At 42.3% G+C, this 26,075-nt stretch overlaps 1 protein-coding gene and 1 long non-coding RNA gene across 3 annotated transcripts in view; one reads left to right on the top strand and one right to left on the bottom strand.

Moving 5' to 3' along the window:
• Positions 1-26,075, bottom strand: part of EPHA4 (EPH receptor A4) — a 99,281-nt gene that overhangs the window by 13,131 nt on the left and 60,075 nt on the right. The window contains exons 6-13 of the mRNA XM_040566876.1: positions 13,965-14,089; positions 12,624-12,783; positions 11,464-11,575; positions 6,214-6,272; positions 5,292-5,405; positions 4,926-5,111; positions 1,046-1,107; positions 294-503 (exon numbers count right to left, since the gene is read on the bottom strand). Coding sequence (XP_040422810.1) covers positions 294-503; positions 1,046-1,107; positions 4,926-5,111; positions 5,292-5,405; positions 6,214-6,272; positions 11,464-11,575; positions 12,624-12,783; positions 13,965-14,089 — 1,028 coding nt within the window. The remainder of the gene's footprint in view (positions 1-293; positions 504-1,045; positions 1,108-4,925; positions 5,112-5,291; positions 5,406-6,213; positions 6,273-11,463; positions 11,576-12,623; positions 12,784-13,964; positions 14,090-26,075) is intronic.
• Positions 12,795-17,316, top strand: LOC121074579. Of its 2 annotated transcripts, none has more exons than XR_005822418.1 (2): positions 12,795-13,019; positions 16,988-17,316. It is a non-coding gene; the product is annotated as an uncharacterized LOC121074579 (long non-coding RNA). The 2 variants fall into 2 exon arrangements; XR_005822417.1 differs by lacking the exon at positions 12,795-13,019 and adding an exon at positions 14,289-14,958.

Raw genomic sequence — 26,075 nt, 5'->3', positions numbered from 1 at the left:
ATTTCTGGCATCAGATTCTTGTCACGCACTCCTAGCACACTGAGGAAACCAGATGAGTACATGGGTCACAATCTCAGAGAAGAAATACTGATGTAGCCATTGATGGAGCAATAACACTACATCAATTTATAGCAGTTATGGAGTCTGGGCCAATGTTTATTTTTATGCTGTGATATAGGTTTAACTTTATGACTGAGATTACTTTAAAACAAACCACTGTAACCTCTCACACAGTCAGACAAAAATATCAGGTAGGCAAGAAAACCCACTGGACATTTTCTCTCCCTCCTTACCCGTGTGGTATAAGCTGCCTCGGGGTCATCTTCCAAGACACGGGACATGCCAAAGTCAGACACTTTGCAGACCAAGTTGCTGTTGACTAGTATGTTTCGAGCAGCTAGATCCCGATGCACATAGCTCATGTCAGACAGATACTTCATTCCTGAGCCAATGCCACGAAGCATCCCTACCAACTGGATTACTGTAAATCTGCCATCATTCTTCTGTGTATGGGGAAAAGAAGAAAATCACATAGCATTAAGCTAAAAGCTACATTATTGCCACTGCTGAAATTGGCCAAGAGAATATCGCTGGATCCTCATCTTCTCTCAAATAAAATGCAATGTTATGTCCCCACTCTCCTGACTAGCGTCTATAATTCACCCGTAAAGTACAAACTCAGAGATTTTGTCACAGCTTCCACGGATGCAGTATCTGGGTTGCTATATATCCAGTTTTAATGAGTCTATAGCATTGCAATGCTTTCAAAAATGGAGAAATCAAATCTGTTCCCATTAAACATGGATTATTTAAGACCCTGCTATTTTAAACATCATGTTTATTCTGTATTCATCCACATTACATTTACTCTGTGTTTTTGATAGGAACAACACCAGAAAAGAGACAGAATTTCCCAAGTACAAACATAATTTCTTTTAGAAAGCTGAATTTTCAGTATCCCTCGGCAAACCAGAACCAGAATAAGAAACCATAAGACATTTTCCAGTACAAAATCTCTTTAGCTTATTATGAAGAAATCACCTACCCTGAGGAAGGCATCCAAGGAGCCGTTCTCCATGTACTCAGTTATGATCATTACCGGTTTACCTAGAGTTCACAGAAAGAAAAACACAATTTCTTGATGAACACCGATGTTAATGGGATAAAAATGGGTTGCACATCATTTTACTGCCAAGACACCTGTCTTGCACAATCTCATTTAATTTGAAAAGCACCAAGCTTATGCCTCAGCTGTGGGGAGCAAGAGAAGAAATATTATAGGTTGGGAACATTCAAAGAGCCCCATCTGGAAGGTTAACCCTTCGTCTGACTCATTGACAAGGTCTTTAACTAAAGTGGCTCCTGGTCTCTAAGGAATACATGAATTGATAATCGAGAGCTCAGAAAAAAAGATCTGTTCAAACTTGACAAAAATCTTTAGTGTAATTAAATTGCTTACAGACTAGAAAGCTTTCCTTTTCTAAAATGGAATTCATGAACGCTTTCGTCTCCCTCTCTTTCAAAAGATCAACGCTTTAGGCGAGTTAGAAGCTGTCAGCAGCTACAAGGTACTCGAAGACAAGAGTGCAAAATACAAACTGTTCCTCTCAACTTTCTCTGTCTCAAGTCTGTATCCTTTGTCTCTTGTTATTTATAAACAAGCCAAAGCCATTTGCCTTATGAATTCAACTACAGGATAAATGATTCAATGAATTGTGTCACATGAGTTAAGATGCTTCAGCAGCACTCAGCTTTCCCCTCTGCAATACAGAGAACCAAGCCTGGGCGATCTGAAGAGAAATGTGATGCAACTTCGCTGACATGGGGATGCTTTCTAGGCACTCTGCTGCCTATAAATAACAGCAGATATCTAAGTAATGCTTGATGTTGCCTCAAGTGCTTTACAAAGTCATACAGTGCTGAAACTGGAAGCATTTAGGTACATACAAGTAACACTAATTATTTCAAGGGGTTCATTATGCTCCATATTCAGCTTCTGGGTATTTGCAGAAAAGAATCCAGTATCATCTCCATTCTAAAAGTGAGCAATGGGAGTAGAGAAGGTAAGTGACTTGTCAAAGACAGAATGGCAGAAGCCCAGTCCCAAGATGAGCACTGTTAAGCCCACCTGAAGTCAGGGGATCACCTTATCATCAACACCAGGCTGGCATGGCAACCCAGTTGTTTGCTTTAGCTACTCAAACTAGCAAGTTTCTTCTGATATAAAAGGCACTGACCAAGAAAAATGCTTCTCTAGTACTTTCTGTGGCAGCTCTGAAGACGAAAACATTATGAAAACAGAAGGGATCTACGGACACATCACAGACTGCACATAGCTCAATTCTGTCTTGGTATCACGTTTCAGAACTGCTCAACTTTTCCATGCTACTGTCACCAGCAAGTCTTTGCTCCAGAACAACATGGTTTGAAAACATGCAATATTTTAGCACTGAAAGTTCCCATCCTCATTTATATCTCAGTGAGTTTTTCATCAAGATGATTTTCCCTTTATTTTTGAGGGATTTCCCTTTTTGAAGCAGTCCTTTTCTTCTTTTTGGGGGGGTTAGAAAACTACGTACTACAAGGACTAATGACTGGTTTTACATCATTTCACTTAGACCAACATATATGTGAGACACATCACTTATTTCACCAATCATTAATTTAGTTCACCTTTCCAGTTCCAATCTAGCCTTTGCAGGCCACTTACTGTTCCGATTCTCCTTCCCCTTTCCAACCAGTATCAAAAATCTTAGTGTTTTGGTCACAAGCAAACTGGCATGCCTGTGAAATGCCAGTCTGGCAGCTGAACCCTTTCTGACTTGCATGAACAAAGTAGGGGAGAAACAGTATGGCATAAAGCAAACTATTCTGGATGTAGGGCTTAGTGACCTTGGCTGAGTACTTGCATCCTTAAGGACAGAGATGTAGTACAATAATATCCTCTCTCTAATTCACCTTTGCCAGCATTCTTTGGTAAAAAGAAAGAAAACTCCAACCAAATCTGCATGTGTCACTGTTTCATTTATCCTTTGCAACTGTGACCGGAATGCTTCCACTGAACAAATAGAGCTAAATGAGTTTTAATTAACCTTCCTCAATCAAAAGACACTATGTCAACATAGAAAGGAAGAAAGGGAGACTCTTTCAGTGCATTAACACATAATTCCATTACTCAGGCACTTCTTTAGCAGAGAAGAGGGAAAGAGAGAGGAGAAGTTACCATCAGTGAGTCAATTATTAAAGTACTTGACTAGCAGCCAATAATGTATTCACGGTTTTTTGCTGCCTCTCTCCCCTCAACCCCCACCTACTCCACTATTTATCTCACATTTTAATTTTCAGTTTATTAAATGCATTCATTTATCACAGCATTCAGAAAACCTATGGAGAAATTGAGATAAATGTCGTCTTAAGTAGCCCTGTTTACCAAACACGCGAGCTCTGAGGTAAGCAAGCTGGCTTGCTGCAGGAGCAGTGCTCACTGCGAGCCAGGCAATGAAGCGTTCTTGGGTCAGGCTGCTACCTCCTCGGTGAAAATTTCAAATCATTTTAATTCAGTGACAACTGCATTATGCAAATGCATACAGCCATTTATAACTGCTAAAGCTGTAATAGCTAAGGGGGTTCAAGCCTCAGTGGGTTTTCAACATAAAGATTCCCATGTTGCCTTGCTTTTACAGAGGTGCTTCAAAAATCATTGCCTGCAGCAAACACTGTGAGCTGACCACAAACACCCCCTCTTTGTTAAAGCAACAACAACAAAAGAGAGACGAGAATCAGACCTGAAAAATTTAAACAGAGCATTATTTTAAATTTCAGTTTTGAGGGAGGCCTTCAGTAAATGACAGGCAAAAGAAACCCAAGCACCTATTTTCCCTAGCAGAATTTATCTTGAAAAGCAAACAGTGACACTCAATACGAGCCCCTTTCCACAACTGTTAGAGGGGTGAAGTGTCCAGAAACGTTATGTGGTAGAGTAAGCAACCAGCTCCTGCTCTAACAGCAGCTCACAAGCTCACTGTCTGCTTTCTTTTTGCTCTTTCTGCCCTGAGAACAAACCCCTATATGCAAAGGGTCTCTTAGGATTAGCAACCAGTGTCAGGCTTTGCCAACACGCTACCTAGTGCGGTCGGAGTAGGGACAATAACTACATCATTTCAGTGGTGTTTCATCAAGTCAGACCCAAGTGCATCTGTCTCACAGGTGTATTTTCAGCTCAAGCCTGGAAACAGCATCTGGTAAGCTCTGTCATTGCCTTTCTAAGGCAGGGTTCATGGCACAGTGAATGCTAACAGACTTAAACAAAAATAAATAAATAAATAAAGCAAAAATTTAATCAAACAACCAAACAAAAAAATAAGCCAAGTAATTTCTGCAAAGTGAAATTATCACACCTGTAAATCAGAAAAAAAAACAAATAAGCAAGTTTCATACTAAAACAGAATACTTCATTTCAAAGGCTTGCTCCTTACATCTGTGCTTTGTACCTTAAACATATGACTCCGTAGTTTTGTTTTGGGATTTTTCTCCCAACTATTTTAAATTCTTTGCTCACCATCTGCTTTTGCCTATCCTGTAACAATCAGCTCAGACTAGCAAAGATGTGAAAGATGCCTGCTTGGCATAGCAAAAAGGAAAAAAAAAATGTGAACCCCTGCTGTATTAATTCCCCCTACAAAATCTTGTACAAGCTGCCTACAGATAGAGTATCAGTTGAAATCATAAACCCATTTATAGCTGACAATGAGATTAATGACTTGTCCCACACTGATTTCCTCCTATTAGCTATCAGTGGATCTGTTCCATCTGTCATTTCACAGGAAAGAGGGTAAAAAAACAACAAAACAAAAGAAAAAAACATCCACAGACTTTATTTCTTAGTGACTTCTAAATTGGCCTTGTCATGAAAATGACCTACTTACATTTAGTAACTACTCCTTCCAAGTGGATGATATTGGGGTGGTCAAATTGTCCCATGATGCTGGCCTCACTCAGGAAGTCCCTCCGTTGTTTATCGGTGTAACCGGCTTTTAGAGTCTTAATAGCAACACAGATCTCTCTTTTTCCTGGTACTTTGAGACGTCCACTGCATACTTCACCAAATTCCCCTTAAGGAAAAAGGCACAAGAATCCATGATCATGAGCATGAAGCACATGTTTGTACTGTCAAAATGTTAAATCAGTTCATTCTGGGAAACTGTCATACAAAGATCACAGGATCCCACGTTTCCTAAAAGCAAATTTTAAACTATATTTACTGCAAAAAATGCAAAAGTTCTGGCACTTACCCACACCAATAACTTTTTCAATCTTTATGCAGGAGGCATCAATTTCTTTGGCAAATTCCCTCACAGCTTGATTTGGATCCTCATATGTAAAAGGATCCACATATGTTCTAACACCTGCAAGGCAGAAATGTTTTATTTGAAGTCACTGATCTACATGCTGCTGAACACATAACATATGAGACTGAAGCCTTAATGATATACAACAGCAAAGAGAGTGCACAATAAAAATGTACTGTAAGCCAGGAATGACTGATGAAAGAAGGAAGGCCTTAATGTATTTTTTCCTCAACGTGATTTTTTTTTTAATGTAATACTTTCATATTTCCCAATATTGACGTAAGGAAACAGACTTTTGCCAATAAATGAATTTCACAAGTCATTGCCATCAATCACTGCCAGGCCAACAGCCTGGCCATAGACCTGTGAGAATAAAAGATATCACATTTCCTTTTTGGGATCCAAGAGCTCAGGTAATAGTTTTAGTAAGCGGATAAGTGGGATGGAAGTAACACTAGGATTCAGCCCTGGAAATAGGGTAGCAAAGTTCGCATTTCCTTTCCTGCAGGACTGCCTCTGGTCCATCCAAAAGCTGCCTCTGCAGAATATTGTGGTGAAAAGTCATGCCTAGACAGCCTAGATAGCATGATTTTTCATAGAAATAGAAATCTTTCAGTGGAAAGGAATAATTGAAAAATTTCATGAACCTTTCTCCCAACTCAAAAATTTTACCCAGATGCTTCTATTGCCCCTGTTACTAAAGTGCCTAGTTTTGAAGGAGGATGGTGGGAAGCAAGGAAAACAGAAACATATTCATCTCACGAGGAATGTCGTCTCTTATTTGCCAAGCATCTGAACATGGAACATGTTTTGTGAACCGAACCAAAAAAAAAAAAAAAACGCACCAAGCACCACTGCCTTTTACCTTGGTTCAAATGTTTCTCCTCATCTGCCTCCTGCTTAGCCTTACTGTATTTACTGCGCCTGTCAGAACAAAAAAGAACATTACAGTTCAAAATAAATATCTTACTTTGAGATGAGTTCTGTCTTCTTAACCTGCCGAGACTCGAGCTGTTTGCACCTGCCACGACCTGTGCTTGGCAGCTCCCCTACAACAGCCCATGACACAACTTATACTTTCCAGAAGGGTAGGAGACTCCTCTCCTCAAACTGCTCTAAGTGTTATTGGCATCAACAAAGCATTAGGGGAAACACAGATCTCCATATTTGCATCTCGGCATTTAAACAAAGAAAAGAAAGCTTGTGTTCCTGCTACTTTTTCTTCAAATGCACATTTGCAATACTGTGAAAAAAGGACCAAATTGCTTTTTAGCATGAACTTATATCGAATTAGATGCTACGACAGAGGTGTTTTGGTAGATTGATTTTCAAACCCAATTAGGCAAATGCCAATACCAACACTCTTCTTCAACTGCAAATTTAAAGGTGGAAGCAGTCTATTAATGCAGAAATCAGGGTGGTAGCAAAAAAAACCCTGACCATCAAAAATGCAGATCCTGAGGATTTTGTTTATTCTTTTAATCACTGTACAACTGAGGGGAGTAAAGAACTGATGTCAGAGCTCCTCTGCTAAGCCCGAGTTGGACACAATAATACAGTGTAGTATGTTAGTTCTATAGATTATTATTTCTACAAGTACACACATGATTTTGTATCCAGTTACATATTTAATTAGTCCACCTTTAAACTTCAATGGACAAGCTGCGTTCATAAAAGCTAATGCAAGAGGTTAATCCAATAGAGAGGATATGTAGCTCAACCAAATGTGTATTGGGATTTCCCAAAATCTAACGGTATGTACATGTAGAGATTTGATTTTGCATATTCATAGAAAATTCAGAACCAGACACAAAAACAGACATTGCCAAAGAGAAGGGCTTGTTGTTGTTTACTCCTCAGCTTCCTTGTCCTTATGGAAGTCAACAGCAAATCTCCCAGCACATCAGACCCCAGTTAGCCACTGACAAGAGTCTGGGTTGGAGTGAGGAAGAGGGAAGGAAGAGAAACCAAGCCCAGAGGAAGGATGGTGAGACCAGTGGTGCCTGCAACACGCAACCCGCTGCCTGGAGGGGGGCAGGAGCCGACCAGGCCTGCTGGGGCACCAGGCCAAGACTGGGTTAGACCTCTGAAAACAGTGAATAGATAGAGGAGAAAAATGAGAATCGGTGAGAGAAAGACCTACCAGCAGATGCGAGATTAAGAGGTTAAAATTTGGAGAAAACATGTGACTTTGAGAGCCTTGGTTTCACTTCCCTTCTGCCCGGCCTGCAGGGAACAGCAGCTTCCCATCACTCTCAGCTGAAAGGCCACGTCCTAGCTTTTGTCTTTGCAACCCTTTAGTGTCTGGGATTAAATACACTATACTAGTAATGAAAACTATAAATTGCACATGAACAGAAGGAAAAAAATCCAGTTCAACATGTGAAGACTACGTGATCTTTGAACCAAGCCTTGCAGCTCCCAACATCATCAACAGGACTTGTGTTCAGACATAAGAAGCAGGTACATACCCAACCATAAGTGGTTGGGAGCTTTTTTTCTTGATGAAAGTCAATTAAGCACAAATGACGCCAAATCACAAGAAAAGCCTTATTAAAAACCACACTGGATCCAAACACCAACTTAAACCATTTTTTTTTTTGCCTGAGGACTTACGGCTCTGGTATAAAAGAGCTGAGTGAAACTGAGGGACTACGTTCTGCTCCCAGTGCCTGACCTGAATTAGGAGGAGAAATCTCACCCAGTGCCATGCAGGGCTAAGTCAGCTTAGGGGGATTGCAGAGAGGGTTTCAGGTACAACATAACTTCTCTTGGAGGAAAGAAAAAAAGAAGGAAAAAAAAGAAGAAAAAAAGATCCTGCAATTTAAGCAGGACCCCTTCAAATTCATATTATTAGTCTTCAGATACAGATGGGAAAATGAAACACAAATGGCTTTGCATGAATGCATTTTAAGTACGTAAAAATGCTTTTAATCTTATTTCTAAAAAGTAAAATCACCCTAACAACAGATAAAAATAACCTTCCCCCACTAAAACCCAAAGACATGCAAAAAGCAGAGGGAAACAAAGGGATTGCTGTTCAAGCAGTATAATTGTAGCTTATTAGCTTTAAATAATACCTTCCAAACTAACTACCTGCTTCCACCCCTGCCCCTGTCACCTGCTGACCTTTCCTGCCTGGCTTGGGGCAGGCCACTCCTGCCTGCCATTGTCCCCCAGCCGCGGGGCCGTGGCTGCTCGGGGCACCTCACCTGAATGGCAGAAGGGAGCCTTTGTCACAGGCTTGAATTCCGTAATTACAGGGATTTGGGCAAGAGTGATTAAATAGCCGTATTCAGGAAAAGAACACAGAAGCTTTCAGAAGCTGCAGGGGTCAGAGACATAGGGAAATCCACAGGTGGGGCCTGGAGATAAGGAGGGGAAGGTCTCTGCCCAGCCGGAGGTAACGGCAGAGGGTATTAGCACACACTGAGGTGAAGCAGCATGGAGCCCGCGCCCCCACAGCCCATGCTGCCACTTTCTCCACCCCAAAGAAGAGGGCTGGGGGTGCTGCAGTGCTCGGGCACCCAGCTGGTGGGGCGTGCTGAGCCACAACCGGGAGCAGAAGCGTGTTCAGCTTCCTGTATGGAGCAGAAGGTAAAGCAATCTATCAATCAGAAGAATTTCTGACGGTAACTCTTGGATGACCAAAGGAATCTGTAGGGCCAACTTACTCCAGCCAAACCCCTCCAGAAAGCAGCTTACTGTTTTACATTTTCTCAAATCTTTTAAAACTCTGTCACTGTAATTTTACTCTGTGCTCCTACAGGGTAGGGTCCTGTTACCTCCTGCTCCTGCTACCTCTACTGCATCCTGCTGTATGGTTATGCCTGTATAACCTCAGTAAATTTAAACTAACATTTAGGCAGATTAGTTCTCACATTGACACAAACATCATGGTCGCAGGACAGACCCAAACAGCTTGAGCTGCCTGAAGGCAAAGTCTGTTGACAAATTCTGTTGAGAAGATGAATTTGGGGATTTGAATAATGACTTGAAAAAACATAATGCTAAATTAGTAATAACAACCTAGAGTTCAAAACTGGGCACCTCCAGCATATGTCCAGTTCCCACACTTGGCTCATGGATGCAGAGAGGCCATGTCCACAGGCCAAAGCACAGTTTTGATTGTATAAATATGACTTCTAGGTCATAGCTATATTACAAAACCTCCTCATGGGGACTCTACGGACAAAGAAGCATTTCCTCAACTGAAGTAATTTTGGAACAAAGTATAATTATTTTGCTATTAACTTCAGCTGGTATAGGAACATCACGAAATATCCCCAAAGCCCACACCTCTAAATGACATTGGTGATGTGGTTAAAATCATTTGTGTAATAGTGAATATTAAAGTCGATTCTGTTTATTGAGAACTACTTCCAGCTACTGGAGAGCTGTGTATTGAGGAAGGCTGCTAATTAACAAGGCACATGCATTAATATGCACAGAGCAGTTTCACTGTCCTGGTATTTCATTCATCTTGCTATTATATCTTTCCCCTTCCACAGCTTCCCTAAGACCTACCAGTATGGAACTACAGGGCATCTCTGAACCCACTACCACCAGACTACTTCTACCTCCATTCCCACCAGTGCTTGGACCAACCTCTTGTCCATACAGCCCACCTGCCTTTTTTTTTTTTTTTTTTAACTCGGTCCAAGTTAAACACTTGTGGGCAGAGATAACTGAACAGACAACCTGAGCTGGGAGAAGACCTGGCTGAGCAGACCCACACCAGCGAGTCTGTCAGCTACCTGGCTCCAGGCAGCCTTTCCTTTGACAGCTTTATGGCTGATACTAAAGAGAATCAATATGAGGGCAAGGGGCTGACATTTCATTTTCTAAAAAGTGATCCATTGAGGGCCAATCACCAAGCAGTGTTTATCAGCCTTGGGAAGTGACATTTTTTTTATAGGGGGAGGAGGGGAAGGAATCATCTCAAAGCAACTCGACAGGCTCAATTCTCCAAGGTGGCGACTCATAATTAGAAATCCAATGCATCCTGCTATCAATCCTGCCTTAAATAATAAAGTGATCAATAAAAGAGGAGAGGAGATTAAGTCATCAAGCTCAGTGATGCTATTTTCTGTTGCAATGGCTTTTAATAAACCTGTCTCTCCACATTACATTTTCATATGGCCTGTTCTTCTTTCTTATTGCCAGCATGGAGGCTTTGAGGTGAACACCCACAGAAAACTGTAACAATGCTTGACTACTTTCCAGATATTACAACTATAGTGACTTAACTGCTCTTTAAGACAATTTAAAGTGAGAGAGTAAATCAAGAAAATTTGTGTGCATTTATGGCTGATGCCATTAAACTGATCAACAGAGATTGACGAAATTTGCATCCCTCAGATCCCACGCCTCAGATGCAGTAACGATACGTCCAATTTTATCTCTGAATTACACTGAGGCAAAATCATGCTGATCTTTTTAAATGAGACTGAGCATAAACTTGAAGACAAACACTCACACTGTGTTTCTGCTACACTGTCCTCCCATTTGCAGGATTGCTCCTGATGCACTGGTTGAATTTGGGAATGAACAAGTACTTGGTAGAAGATTACGGTTCTGCTTTAATCAAATAACCATCAACCCATTCTGCTGTGTTACTGTGTATGATGCTGAATGACTGCAGCTTCTGCTTTATAGTCATTTCCACACACAGTGGAAGGACTAACCCAAAGACTAATGCAGACTCATACAGACTAAGACAAAATCACAAGCACAGCAGTCTGATAGCTTAGTTTGTAACAGTGTGGTTGTTTATTCCCTGTGTATCAGGAGTCAGTCCAAGAAAATCTACTGTACCCATACCCATTAAACTTAACTTCAAATTACACTAACCACAAATCTCTAGCTGGCTTGATTCTCAGTGCCAGTTATTGGAACCAGCTTTGCATTTCAAGGGCAAATGGAGCTGGAACTATTGCCATTACATCACATGCTGCTGTGGTACTAATGTTGAGAAGATCAAAGCTACATGGGAGAAGGCTTGTAATGCAAATGCACTGTTTATGATGCTAATCAAAGAATTTAGCTTTGTTTGGAGGAGACAAAAAGCTCCCTCATGAAAGAGAGAAGGGGGGAGAGAAGCTTAAGTTCTTACCTCCTGCTGATGACAAAGGCTGCAATGAGAATGACCACAAGAACAACACTGCCAGCCACTGAAACAAGCAGCACTGTGGGATTGGTACCATCGCCAATGATGGGGGAAGGAACTGGAAACAGAAAAGAGAGCATTAGCGTCAGACACCCTCAAAATATCAACCTGGGCAGCACTCAATGAGGCTTTCTGGCTTGTGAAGGTAGTTTAGAGTAGGGCTCAAATCTACTTTCAGGCCTTTATTATATAGTCATTTCACACAATTTTCCAAGGGGGCCCTAATTAGCTGAAGACATGATGTTTGATAATGATTTGGGGAACTTCAGTTCACTGGGAACAAGGACTCCCTTCTCCTTCTCCCCTTCAGTGTTGCTCACAGGGTATAATGGCTATTTCTTTCACCTTCCTAATTGCTCTCCACTCTTCTTTCCTCTTTCATTTTCTCTCAGTGGGGCCAGATGATCACTCCCCAACTGACACAAAGAGTAAGTCATTTTAAAATGTCTTCCGTCTTCCTGCTGGATTGATTATTTTCAGCTGTTAACATCCTGAAGGATGTTGCCACTGACTGGCATGACCTTAAATTGATTTAAACAGACTTTTATGTCCAAAATAAAACAGGCTTGGTCACATCACCTTCCCACCACTGAAAAGCAAACATTTTGGGGGGCAAATTTGCATGTTACCCTGAACAAAGGGAAAAGCTGTACTAACAACAAAGTTCAAACATTTTGTCTTTATATGACTATGTAAGGGAAAGTGCAAATATCTGAGCTGATGCAGGACACCTAAGTGATTTATGTCAACAGCTTGCAAAGGAGAGCAACAGGGTTCCATTCCCCTGCAAATGACATGCTCCAAAAACCATGTGCACACATTAAACAAAATAGGCACATGTATCTCTGAAGCATCAGTAGCTTCCAAGTATTTATAAGCTGTATGTCTCCTTAGGCCATTCTGAAGTATTTTCACTGTCAGTGTCTAGAACATAACATAGATGTCTAAGGTCACACCACTAATAGTCATGCAGCCATGGAGGAACATTTTCCCAGAATAGATACACCACAGTCCAATTAACCAACGGGAGACTCCCAACACACGGCTCAGTTACATTTTCACTCCTCACTCAAAGAAAATAAAGATATCAGCGGGCATGTTACTACCTGTGTTAGTTGTGAACTCAAATGGTCCACTGAAGTCTCCGTATCCTGCTGCTGTCCTGGCCCGCACATGAAACACATATGAAGTCAGGGGGTTCAAACCTTTGATGTCAGTATTCCTGGAGGCTGTCTTCACAATGCGATAGCTGCGCTCGTTTTGGTCCTAACAAGAGAAGAACACTGTAGTGATCAAGTAAAAATGCCTCACTGCACCATGAACCATGAAATCCCACCTCCTTGCCAAAACTGTTATGATGAAAGAAGATGAGTAACAACGATGGAATTCTCAAAATACGTCCCGAGGGCTTCTGCCCTCTGCCTTGCTCAATACCCCTAGTGCTGAGCACTGAGCGCTGCATGGAGCTCTGAGCAAGCCAAATAAGGGTGGTGAGACAGTAGGTATGATGCTCATATATCACTGATTACTTAAGAAATCACACAATGAAATCCTTTGGAAAATAGCCAAGCCTTCAAATATGATCCTCCTGATGAACAAACATTTTACTCATACATGCTGGCACTCTTTTCCTTCCTACCAGCCAGAAGCTGTATCAAAAAAATGGTAATGTATTTCAAAAAAGAAAATGTTCAGAAAATGTCTTCCACGAACCCAATCTTTAAAATTTTTCTATTTTCGGCTGGAAAATGCATCAGAAAACGCATTAATCTAGTTTCCCTGAAAAATCGGTTGCCTTCTTCTGTATGTGTTAGGGAAGCAAATACACAATTATCTTTATTAAAAAAAAAAAAAAGTACACATATACATGAGAGAGTGTGCAAGCAAGACCAAGTAATTGTCCATTTCTGCAGAGGACCTTCAAAGAAAATAGCTTTCTTCATAGTTCCATAGTTGAGAAGTTATTTGTAGGAATAACATCTCTGTGTAACTTGGCAAGTATGAAGAATGTAATTTTCCTTCCTTATTCTCTATTAAAAGCCATCCAGCCCACACCATTACTCTAAGCAGAAGCTATTGGCAAACAGATCTGATTACTGTATTATATACTTCATTATTATACTTCTGTCTATGATGTAAAGCTAATGTCTCACTTCTGCCCAACATTATTGATTCTCATTATAAATATGCTTGCTACAAAAGCTCAGTTCCTAGGTAAGAAAAAAATAGCAGAATAAATTCCTACCATACAGCTGGAATAGCCTATAAGTCTTACTATTTCAAACAACCATTCAAGTGCATGAAATCCTTAATTGGATATTATTAAACTGAATCTGTTCAGTTTCAAATGATGGAATACTATCTGGAAATAAACTGAAATGGAATGAAGTAAAAAACTCTTCCCAAATTCAAACAAAGCTCCTCACTTGTCCATTTTTGAACAGTACCTTTTCATAGTATTTGACTTCGTACTCCAGAATGACTCCATTTGGCCTGTCAGGTTCCAGCCAGGCCAAGGCAACGCTGTGCCTCGTTATCTCTTTAGCCTGGATCAATGCAATCGGGGATGGAGCTGCCAGAAAAAAAAAAAAAGAAAAAAAAAAAAGAGAGAGAGAAAAAAAAAGATATAAGCAATAATTTAGTTTTAATAAGACTTTTTTTCTTCAGCACAACATACGTACTTTCAGAAATTGTGTTCTTCTTGTGCGGGGGTTAGAAGCATTAAGTGTTTTTCCTGTTTTCTCTAACAAATTTGCATTTAATTTCTCTAATAAAGGTTGTTCTTAGATGCTGGGCCATACTAGACAGGTAAGATTTGGAGTAACACTGCAGTTTCCTAAACACCATAATGTTCATAATGCATAGGTACAAACCTTCACAACAGGCTAAGACACTAACAGATTCTGTTTTGTTGTTGTTGTTGTTGTTGTTTGTTTTGTTTTTAAACCTTTGTTAGACACAGCACACAGACTTGTCCCTATGTTTTGGTCCATAATGATTCTCTTCTTCCATGTCCTAAAATTAACTGGTGTTACTTCATTAGCTATTCACTCTACAGGAACTATGAAATTCCTGACAGACCAATCTGGTTTTCTCTAAAGCTGAGAAAACTTTGCCACTGAATAAAGTAAGACCAGAATAAAGCTGAATACATATGAACTGGGACTCTCCCATGAAAACCAGAAAACGTGTATTTCAGGAGGCTGAGCCAATCTGTGCTTCCTAACTTGCCCTGCTTACACCCGCCCATGTCTGTGAGCAGTGCCTGGAGAATGAGGAAGCTCAGCGCCCAAGGGCCAGATTCTGCCTTTGATAGCTCCTTCCCAGCCAGGAGATACCAGAGACTGGCCCATTGTGCACCGAACTGGCATAACCAGACCCTGTCCCATGTGGCGCTGTACAGATGTGAGGAACAGAAAAAGCAGGACTGCGCTGCCATGGGTAAGAGCTGCCTAGTTTTGGGGAAAACTTGACCTGGCAACAAGCTAGATGCAAAGATCCTTTAAACTGTATCTGTGTGCAGTAATAAGGGCTGCAATGCAGATGATAATGGGAAGCATCTCATTGTGCGCCCTACTCAATAGAGCCCCTGCTAATGCTGAAGTTCAGGTTTTTGCCTGGCTGGAGGACAATGCGTTCTCCCTTTGACTGTGATAGCAGCAGATTCATGGCAGTGCAGGAGGAACGGGGTTTCTGAAGATTTATGAACCCGGCTGCCCCTTTCTTGCTGTTGTGTTACTGTGTGGTCACGTCTCTAGCCAGCTGTTATCAAGCTCTTTTGATGCTGACAATAGCTGGAATAAATGGTGGAGTCTCCAGGGATAAAAAGGGACATTCATGAAATTTTTAATCTTATCTAACAAAGCTGTCCTGTATAACCAGAGATTAGAGGTCTTCCTAAATTGAATATATTTCTTCTTTTGTCCCCTGAAGCTGTAGACATGTTGCTCTTTTTTGCCTCCTTCCCTTTCTTTTTGTTGCTTTTTTCTACCCTTAACTTTGGGATGACGATCCATGAAAGCGTTAAAGAGAGAAAAAAGTATCCTTGAAACATATCCTTGAAAACTACCAAGAAAGACAAATAAATAAAACAGTCACAATAAATGAAAGGAAAATTGAATGTTGAAAGCCTCAAACCTACTTGACCATATCAGACAGTTCTGATGGAAGTGAAAATAACCAGTAGACGCCACAAAGTCACAAAAGGGTGTCTCCTCTTGATGTGAAACCATCAGGGAGCTGCTTCCTGATTTACTATCTGACAGTTTGGCATCTCTGTTAGAAATGCCTCCAGAACCTCTCTCTTTCTCCCTGTCTGTCTCTCACATGCAAAGGCAAACACTGGATGACAGAGGAGACTATAAACACAGCCAACGGGAGGATCCAGGTGTGCTCCATCAAGTTGTATCTGCGGCATGACTGAAAACCTGCTTAATAACCTCACCATTCCTCAACAGAGAATAGGACTTTTTTTCCCCTTCGCAGTAAGAATGCCACACAGATAATAAATTACAGATCAGATTTGTTACCCTAAAACATACATGACGTTACTGATAAACCAACCAGAGAGAAATCTGCTTAGTTAATCCATGCCTCATGCCAGGCAGACAGGCAATTCATTTTACTGAGAATCTTTCACTTATGCTGGTCTGACCTCAAGAATTGCAGAGAGAAAGTTCACTTTCCTTCCTTCATCCTCTTTTTAACCTCCTCGGTATCCCATTTCATTTCTTCAGGCATTTATATCGGAATTTACTGAGTCCTTCAAAGTTGGGCTGGTAAGTGCTGTATGGAAACGCATTTCTCCTCTGTTGTAAAATGGCTATTTGCAGCAGCAGAATATGCATTAACTTCCAGCCCTTGTGGAAGATGCTCGGTTTTATACAGTTTCAAAAGTGCTTTCTCAGGTCTCTCAAAAATAGACAGTTGATCTCAGGCACTACTCCATACTGGAATAAACGACCTGCTCCTTGCCTCCAGGACGGGAAAGTACTTGTACATCAATTCCTTTCTTAATTCTTGCTATTAGAGTTGTAAGAACAACCCTAGTTTTACCCCTCCTGTCAAATACTAACCATTACGCAACTTTGTGCTACTTAACTTTAAATCTATTATTTTGCCTCTTATCGTGCGGATGACCATTTGCCACCTATTTTTTTGTTTTGGCTGTATATCCTGCCTCTCCACACGCACTATAGAAATCCTCAGAGTGCTGAAGTCCAAGTACAGGACAAAGTACCAAAAGGACATGAAGCAGTCTGGGAGCTCTTTAGCATTTCTGCAACACAAACCTAGAGGGGTCTATGCAACAGGATGATTATCCACACCTCTGTGGACCTCGAGGAACTGGACTGTCAGCCACAGGGAGTACTACAGCTATCCCAGTGCGTGGATAAAACCCTCCTTAACCAACTCTGACATCTGCAAATAGCCCTGCAACTCACGTTTGTTTGTTTGTGTGTTTTCCAAGATCTACCAGGTGACCAGTAAAAATTACTGTTGAAGGGCTGGGCTTCTGAGAGAACATCAGGTCTGGGTCTCCTTGGTCATCCGCACGCAGAAGGGCGAAGAAGCCAGGCAGGAGAGTGCTGGCCAGACAGGGCATCACCGTGCCAGCTCTCACAGCAACCCAGCCGGCAGGGACAGCCTCCTGGCTGAGCTTGCGCACAGTATTTACGTTCTTTTTTCTCCTGCCTTTTGCCTTTATATTGCCTCAGAGATGATGTGAAGATAAACATGTAGCAGATTGTAAAATGACTCTTTGATCACGAGCAGAATAAAAGGCAGAAACGTCTCTCATACACGCGTGGGCTAGCTGTTCGTTATACACATGCGTTCCTGCAGAAAACATACTGAGCATGGCTTGACCCAAAGAATAGTGTGCACAACCGAGTACCCACACGTTCTTCTGCCCCACGCACACAGGTAGCATGTACAAGTCCCACCAGAACAGTCCATTTCACAGGTGAGAATGACGAGGCCTCTTGGTGTTTAAAAAGTGGTCCCCTTGAACAAAAGCACTGAGTGAAACTTTTCTTAGTTCAAAGCTCAGCAGTTCCTCTCCCTCAAAAAACTTTACTCCCTGCTGATGTGAATGTTGCAATTTTCTTTTATCTACTTCCTCAATAACCTACCATTAAACACCTACTAGTAGTTTTATTACTGCAGTTCTGAGCTTGTGGCGTACAGAGAGAGAAGGAGCACAGATGTACTACAAAAACTTCACCCAAACGCCATAAAGCCATATCCCAAGGCTAATAAGTGCTGAATTATAACAGTTTTGAGGCACTTTAAAGGATGGCAGAGGCAGAGTGTCAGTTTTTCATTACTGGTTCAAATTAAGGGCGGGGGGGAGAGAAGGAAAAAAACAGGAAATAAATAGATGCAATAAAGTCTCTGGCATGTAGGCATCCATGAGCGAAAACAGCCCTTTATAAAACTAGGGAACATCAGTACTCGGCTATGGAAGATACACAATGCCCAGTGTTTTAGTGAAGATGCCTTCTTAACCACAGCAGGGTTTACTTTCCACTCCCCATGATTTGAATTTAAATGGATCATGTTTACTCAAGGGGTCTTTCACTGATTGAAAAATATACCCACAGTTTGTACATTATCTCAGCTAAATTCAAATAACATATTTAAATTTAATTACTTGAAGCTTAGGGGTTTTCATGCTTTTCTTTTTTCCCTCAATTGCACACAACAACACTTATTTGTTCTTATCAATGGCTATGCGCTTTGTCAAGCATCAAAATTAAATGCTTGAAAGCACTAATGATGTTACTGTGATTAAGGGTTTTTACCTTCCAGGGTAGATACTAAAAGCTTGCTCCATTATTAATTACTTTAAAAAAAAAAAAAAGAAAGAAAAAAAAGATTTCTGGGAATCTAACACTGAAAAAAAGTCCTTTTGGAAATCCAAACCAGAAAATAAAAGATCTTCTATTAACTGGAACAAAACACATTTAGGGAAACCTGGCACATTTCAAGTTTTCTCTTTAAATATTTACCTTGTAATATTGTGGGTTTTTTACGTGGCATTTTGTAAATTATATTATCAAATAATCTCACAGCAGGAAAAGAATATACAACACAGGGAATCAAATATGCTTTTAATAATTTCTAAAGGCAACATTCTCCAGGCCTGATCCTGATAATTTTATTCACGTAAGAGAGCAACCTACTCCAGTAACTGCTGTGCTGAGTTCAAGTGAAGGGCGAAGCATCCAGCCCCACAGAGCTGCACGTACCAGACTCTCAGTCCCTGCGCCATACACCCACACCTCTCTCTTGCCCAGAAAAAATCGAACTGCTCAAGGACCCCTGTTTTGGGGTACCACCATCCCAAGCTCCAAGTACTCCCAGCAACCCACTTTGCAAACGAAGGGGAATGCGTTTTGCCGTGACCAAATTTCCAAGCATATGCATAGCATACGTGTAACCCATATACGCGCGCAAGGACAAGCACATGGAAGGTTTTTGCATTTGTGAACCTATCTGCACACAGAGTTTAGATGCGGACGCACATCTGAGGAACGGAGCTAGAACCTGGCGTTCCTGTTCCTCGCCGCCAGGCCGACAGCTACGGCTTTCTCCTAGGGGCCGGCACGAGCCTGCAGACTGGCCGTGCACTTCAACAATTAACAGTGCACACACTTCAATTTTTTTCATTAATCTTTGCGAATAAGAGGAGCAAACATTTCTCCCAGTGATAACTGGACCGGGACAGGACTTGGCAAGGACGCAGAAGCCTGATTGCTCAACCGAGCCCCTGGAAGGCTCCCAAGACATTCCCCAGCCCGCTGTCTGCCCACCGTCTGCCTCTCCCTCCCCAAGGAGGGACAACTGGCGAGGAACATCTCCCAGCCTGGAAATGGAGGTGCGCCAAGACTCGGGCCAGTGTTTTCAAGCTTTAGCATTTAAAGCACAGACTTTAAGTCTACACCACTGGAGAAAAACGCCTAAGGTTATTCACCCGCATTTGAAAATCCTGGCAACACAACGTGAAGCAGTGTGACAGCTGAGCGTGGTCTGCTTCTCTCAGTCCTTCCAGTCAGTCATAACACTTCTGCAACTCAACTTTCTTTCCTTGTTACTAGAAATTGCACTGCTCAGGAAAAGATCCAGCTCAGCCAGGAATACTCTCACATGACATCTTCATCCCCAAATGAACAGCACACAGCATCCTTCCTTTCTTTCCAGGCCCACAATCCAGAGCCTATGAGCTCTAAGAAAAACAAGGGACAAGCTCTCAAATCCAGGGACCAGCCCTCATCAGTTATGTTTATAACGATGTGTTCATAAAGGAAGGGGCTTGAAAATGAGATTTTAAAGACTGTTAACACTGCATTATTATGTTTTAAACATTTCCTCTGTTTTAAAGTTTTCATTTCTTGCCTCTCCCAAAAGAACCTGCACTGCAAATCTTGCCAAACCACAAAAGCTGGCTCTGACTTGCATCAAATCAAAAGCTCGCAGAAAAAAACAGGCTGTTAGCAGCAACGAATAGTAGTAGTTGAGGATTATTAGAGTACTTTATATTTACCATCCTACTCCAGCTTTAGCTCTTGGAGACATGCAGCAACTGCTGAGGATTCACAAAGAGCCTGGGCATCTTCTGGGCTGTACACGTCAGCTTTAGCACAGACTGCTTCAGCATACCAAAGCTGCCCTCATTTAGACCGAACCCAATCCAGGAGCTGAGGTCTGACCACAGCTCCCCATGGCTCACATCAGGAACTGCAATGAGACAAGGGTGACGAAGAAGATTTTGCACACCCAGGAGACGGCTCACCCCGGCTGCCCATTTCTGGGGACCAGCTCTTGACACCGATGTATCGCTTTCAGGTACTGGCCCTGCAATTCTGAAGGCCACATCGTGATGTCAGCTAATGCAATGCAGGTCTGGAGTAACTCCAGAGATCTGAATCTGCAACCCACAATCCCAAAGATTGCCTTAAAGCAGAAGAATCTACATAACATTTAGCAAGAGATCCTTATTACAGCTCAAGCACGGGGTCTGTTTAGTCTGAGAACTGCTTGTTTTCTTTCTGCTAGCTTGCTAAGAAATCCTGTTGGCATGTTCTGACAAGGATAACTCAATAGTTGCCAACAGAAACATGGCATAATACTGTGTGTGTATTTCCTGTATGTATGAATGCCAGTTTAAAACAAACAGGAAAACAAGGCTTTCAGTTGGAAGGCAATTTATAAAAATCTGTCTGAACATTACAATCACTTACAAATCAGCATAGAAACATTTCTAAATGCTTAAACCAGAATGATTAACACAAGGAGGGTGAACGTACTTAGTGCTGTAAATTGCTCTAAGAAATCCTACTGCTGTAAGCAATTTGTTAAGATTTGGAATTAGTCAGCAGCTCTCTGACCTGAGCAGGTTGAGAGCCGCTGGTCACAAAGCAGGTCACGGCCGTTAGCCTTCCTTCCAGCTGAGGTTAGACCCTGACGCAGCATAAACAAAAATAAACCCTTTAGCCTAGAGAAGCTAACAGTGATGCTCCGCTGCCTTACGCTGAATTGAGAGCTGCAGGGAGAAGGGGCCACACAGTCCGGTTGGAGCGTGCTGGAGCTCTCAGAGCCCTCCTTTAGGGCCCGGAGCAGTTGCAGCTGTAGGCAGGGTCCCACAACCCAAATTTGGGTTGAAAACTTCTGGGAAGCACACAGTGTAATCACCCTGCTACTTCCCAGAGGCTGAGCCCGCAAGCACCTCCAGAAGCCTCTGGCGGGGACACAGCGTGCATCGCCCCGGGGTGCAGCGGCACTGGGGAAAGCAGAAGGAGGACTGGAGACCATAACCTCCTGTTATTAAAACAGATCGTGCTGTTGGAAGCAGGGCATTCTCCAGCCTCTCAAAGTAAGCAGTCCAGAGCAATCTGACCCACTTACCACCATCCCCACAGGGCAACTCCACCTCACCCACAGCAGGCTGCTGTTCCTCCCCAGAACCAGCCTGTCCTTCACTTCCGCAGTGCTGCACAGGAGGGGACTGCTGAGCTGTCTTTGCAGAACAACCTCCTCTCCAGCTCCTTCCACAAGGAAACCAGAGCTACCCTCGAAGATGCACCAGGTGCCCCCGAATGATGCCCGTGTCCCCAGCCCCTCCTCGAGTCAAGCAAGCACCCAGCTACTCCTCCTCGCCGTCCTCCCCCAGAGGAGGTGGGCCACGTCCGCACGTGCTTCGTGAGTTAGCTGACAGTGGGGGTACCGCTGTTCTTAAATTCCACAGGGCCAGCGAAGTGTCGTGCTGTTTCTGTGCCCTGCAAACCACTCCTTGCGTGCAGCTGTTCAACCACTTACAATAATGCATCAACAATCAATGAAACAATACTGAAAATACTGACTCTGCTCTATTACTATCCCAAAGGGACAACTCTTTGTCTCACATTGCAAAGGACAGCTCTCTTCTGATGCTTCATGCCTGCATCTGTTAAGAGAAAGACTCACGTCTGCTCTTTGGTCCTTTCTTATCCCAAGCCACCTGAGCACGCGGTTTCCTCAACAGTTATGGCATCAAGCTTAATCCACCGAGGGGCAGACGGGGGATTCAGTACCTAAGGCAACATGTCTCCTTCATTCTCACATGGTTCCTTTTTATTTACTCGAAACATGAATGTCTAGATATACACCTGTTAAATAACTTCCTCTGTCACTTACTCACAGCATTAAGAATATGAGGTTTTGTAAAAAGAACTGCTCGAAAGCCTCTTTGAAATCCAGACAAATAAAAGCCTCTGTCCCTACTCACTTACATGCTTTGGAAATATTGAAGCATCTTCTAAACAAAATAAATAAATAAATGTTATGACTCATTTTCCCAAAGCAGCATTTGCTATTTTAATAAATAGATTTGGCCATGTTGTCTCATCCTGGCTTCTGAAGTGCTTCAGTAATAGCAGAGAGTTAGACTTTGCCATTTGGGTTTCTCAGATCAATCACCCAACATCAGAAATGCCAAGAATCTTGGAGGAAGAAAAGATAATAAAATCAGAAACATTTTCCTCCCACGGTGACACACCGAAGTGACAGGCTCTAGTGGCAACTGCAGGCTGGGTTTCAAACGTGCCCTCCTGAGCCTGTGGCACCTTAAAGAACCAAAACCCAGGGCTCACCTGACAATAAAAAACATAATTCCCATTTTAACACTTGAGTGTAATAACTCGTTTTGAAGTCACCAAAGATAAGGAACTTCACTTTAAGGTCCATCACACAGAAGAAGCTGGTGCAGAAGCACCAAGCATTTCTGCATTAACCTTTCAGCTGGATGACCTGTACATTTTAATTATGTTTGCCATTCAGAGAGTTCACGGGAACTCCGGTAAAGCACCTTCAGTACAGAAGTTAGATGGATTCAACACAATACAACCTCCGTCTCTGGGCTGTGGACTCTCAGGATTGAATCAAGGTTTAGGTTTTCTGTGCTCACATTGGTAGCACTTTGTGAAGGACACCGCTCTGACAGCACTTGGAGACCCACAGCTCTTCTACATACAGCAACAAACCCTTCTGTGCCACCAAATATCCTCTCTTCTTGAGTGGGAAAAAGAAGATACTTCATGCTTTTGGAAAAGTATCAGAATTAGAGAGCAGCACACCACGTTCTCCTGGGCGTTCCCAACCACAGCTCTTCTCACAGGTCCTCTCATCAAAAGTGAATTAAGCCCATTTTCCTTCATCTGCAACAGGCAGATTTCTTCAGGAAATTAAAAATCCTAAATAGAGCTGCTGAGAGAGAGAACTATATTCTGCCCACAGTGCTGCTGGAAAAGCAAAGCTACCTGAAGTTTGTTGTGCACTTAACAAAAAAAATAATGTGATGAGGGACAAACTGGGGAAGAGCCTTAAGCTTCCTGAAACACACAAGCCTTGAAATTAAAATCTTAGCTCATGATGTCAGTAACTGACTACATCATAGGTGGCACATAATTAAACTTACATAGGGGTTTCATTATTTTGGGTTTATGCCGGATACTGAAAACTAGTGCATTATTCATTTAAAACTTGTGTCAATTGGAAAAACCCCAAGTGGAGTAAGCAATTAAATATTAAAAGTGGCTGCCTCAGTGGAAAATGGTCAGAAAGACGGCTGGTAAAACTTCCCGTGCAATGCAAGTGCCATTACAAAGTCTGAACAGTTTCAATCCTGAAAAAAAAAAGGAATAAAAAAATAATCAACCTCAGGAGGTTATGAAGATTTGGGGTTCTACAAAGAGATCTGCCACGCTTATTTCCTAGAGGAGTACTGAGTACGCCAGGCAAATAAAAGCCTGTGAAAACACTAATCTCAGATTAACTCAGCCATCACACAGATAGCTCTGTATTCTGAGTCGGGACTCTCATTTTTAGTGCCAAAGCTGTGGTACAGTGGGAGGAGGACCCCGAGAGCCTTCCCTGGCTCCTGGTGAGAAGAGCCCCGGGGCGCTGCTGGGGCAGGCAGGGCTCAGGAGGGTACTTATGGGGTGCAACTGAGAGGTGGCCAGGATGGGGATTGCAATGAAAAGTACAATCTTCACCCAAAATCTTAAATTCAGAAGTAATTTCTTCCTCTGACAGCATGCAAAGCACTTTTCAGTGTTGTGCGTGCCCTCCCTGTAAGGCTCATCCTTTTGCTTTCAGGTCTGTTTTGTCATCTACAGGTCCACAAATTTGATTATCTTCTTACTTGATCCAGATGAAGCCAAGCTGATAACCTCCATTAAGGATCATTCTGACTCTAAATAAGCTAGGAAACTCCTGTGCTGCAGAGCCCCTCTTGCCAGTGATGCTTGCAGCTCCGTGTACAAAAATACTCTCCGGTTAAAGACAAACTGTGCATTTGCAAGCAGAGCTAATGAAGCCTCCCTCCAAGCCCAGTCCACTCCTTTCAAAACCAGTCCTTCCCAGCACGTGCACGATCACAGCTTTAACTTCCAGCATCAGCAGCCGTGAAAGTAAGCGGCTGAAATGCTCTTGGAAACACACCGCCGGGGCTGCATGTCCTGCCTGAAGTATGACGGAGAGCCCGCAGATCTCTGCAGCTCCCCAGGACCGCGCTTGGCCACCTTGCCACCGAGCTCCCAAACCGCGGGACTGGACACTCAGCCACTCGCATGCTGCACTCACCTTCTGCCTTATTTATGTACACGCACGGGACCTGATAAACGAGAGGGAAGGATGCAGCCATTCCATCTGCATTCCCTTTTATGCTAAGGAAGATAAATGGAGGCTGATTCAGAGGACAGATTTAAAGAACGCACTATGTTATCTAGACAAGTGCAATCTTCCCAGGGAGCTGTTGTAGTGGTTGTCTCGAGATCATGCCTTTATTTGTTAGCTAAAATAAATGGACACCACACAAAATTCAATTCACAGAGGAGGTATCTTTTCCAGCCCACTATTCCTTCCTATTTTACTTAGCCAAAACTGTCTTGTCCTATTATTTATTGATGTGACCATTTAATAGCATATAGAAAATTAAAAATAATAAAAAGTTAATTAAAAACTTCAGTGCTTTCCTTTTAGTCTTCAGAAATCTTCTGAACCGAAAGACATTTATATCCACAGCACATTACAATTTAAGGGGTTTTCTCTCTGTAATAATCCATGGATACTTTCAATGGATTTTAATGTAGACAAAACCACAGAGATTTTCTTGCACAATAAAAGCATTTAATAAAAAATCAGAATCAGTCAATCTTCTTTTTAAGACTAGGTGATAGAACTCGATAGCAGCGATAAAAATCCTAATAAATTCTAGAGGAATAGTTCAGAGAGCTGAGAAAGAACTTATAATTTCCTTTTAAGTTCATAAGGGATTTTTCTATAAGGGATGGTTTAAAATGTAAATGACCTAGGGGATAAAAATACAGATGCTGTAGCTTCCTATGCCTCTCTAGACTGTATTAAAAAAATCTAAAACCACGTAACTTTTGTTATTAGCAGTTCACAAATTACAGCTTCCATAGACCCTGAACCTGTTTTTCGAGTGCACTGTAAGACTGCTGGGATCCCGGTTCTTGAATTTAGTAATGAGGGCAGATTACGTTAATCTAAGGAGACGCCATGAAATCCTTCAAGTAGCTGCAGACAGAGTCTATACATTTGCCTGCTTTGTTTGGGAGGGGAAGCCCAGCGGAGCCTTGCCGTAGTAATAAAGCGCTCCCTGCACGCCAGTTCACACGTGGGGCTAAATCTGAAGTGACATTTCTCAATGAAAGGAGCAGTATTCACTCGTGTGCTCAGCATTTCGATGTCCGCCAAAACCTGGCAAACATGATTACAGAGATCCAGCAGACATGCCACAGCTCTATTTAGTCCTCATGGCTCAACGCAATGCTATGCAAAAAAATAAATAAAAAATCACTGGCTGCCTTGGGATGGCATTCTGGGAATAGGGCTTCATGCATATGGATGGGCTTGACACACTTTTTGCAACTCCTTGTACAAAGACGGAATATCTGAACCGACCGAGGCTGCTGTACCACCCTTGCCAGGCCAGCTCAGCATCCTGCCCTTCAAACCGTGCGCCAGGGCAGAAACTTGGGCGCTCGGGGACTAGC

The sequence above is a fragment of the Cygnus olor genome, chromosome 9, assembly GCF_009769625.2.
Source record: "Cygnus olor isolate bCygOlo1 chromosome 9, bCygOlo1.pri.v2, whole genome shotgun sequence".
Classification (NCBI taxonomy): Eukaryota; Metazoa; Chordata; class Aves; order Anseriformes; family Anatidae; genus Cygnus; species Cygnus olor.
Note: the sequence above shows the minus strand (reverse complement) of the source record. Positions and strands in the feature narration are given on the sequence as shown.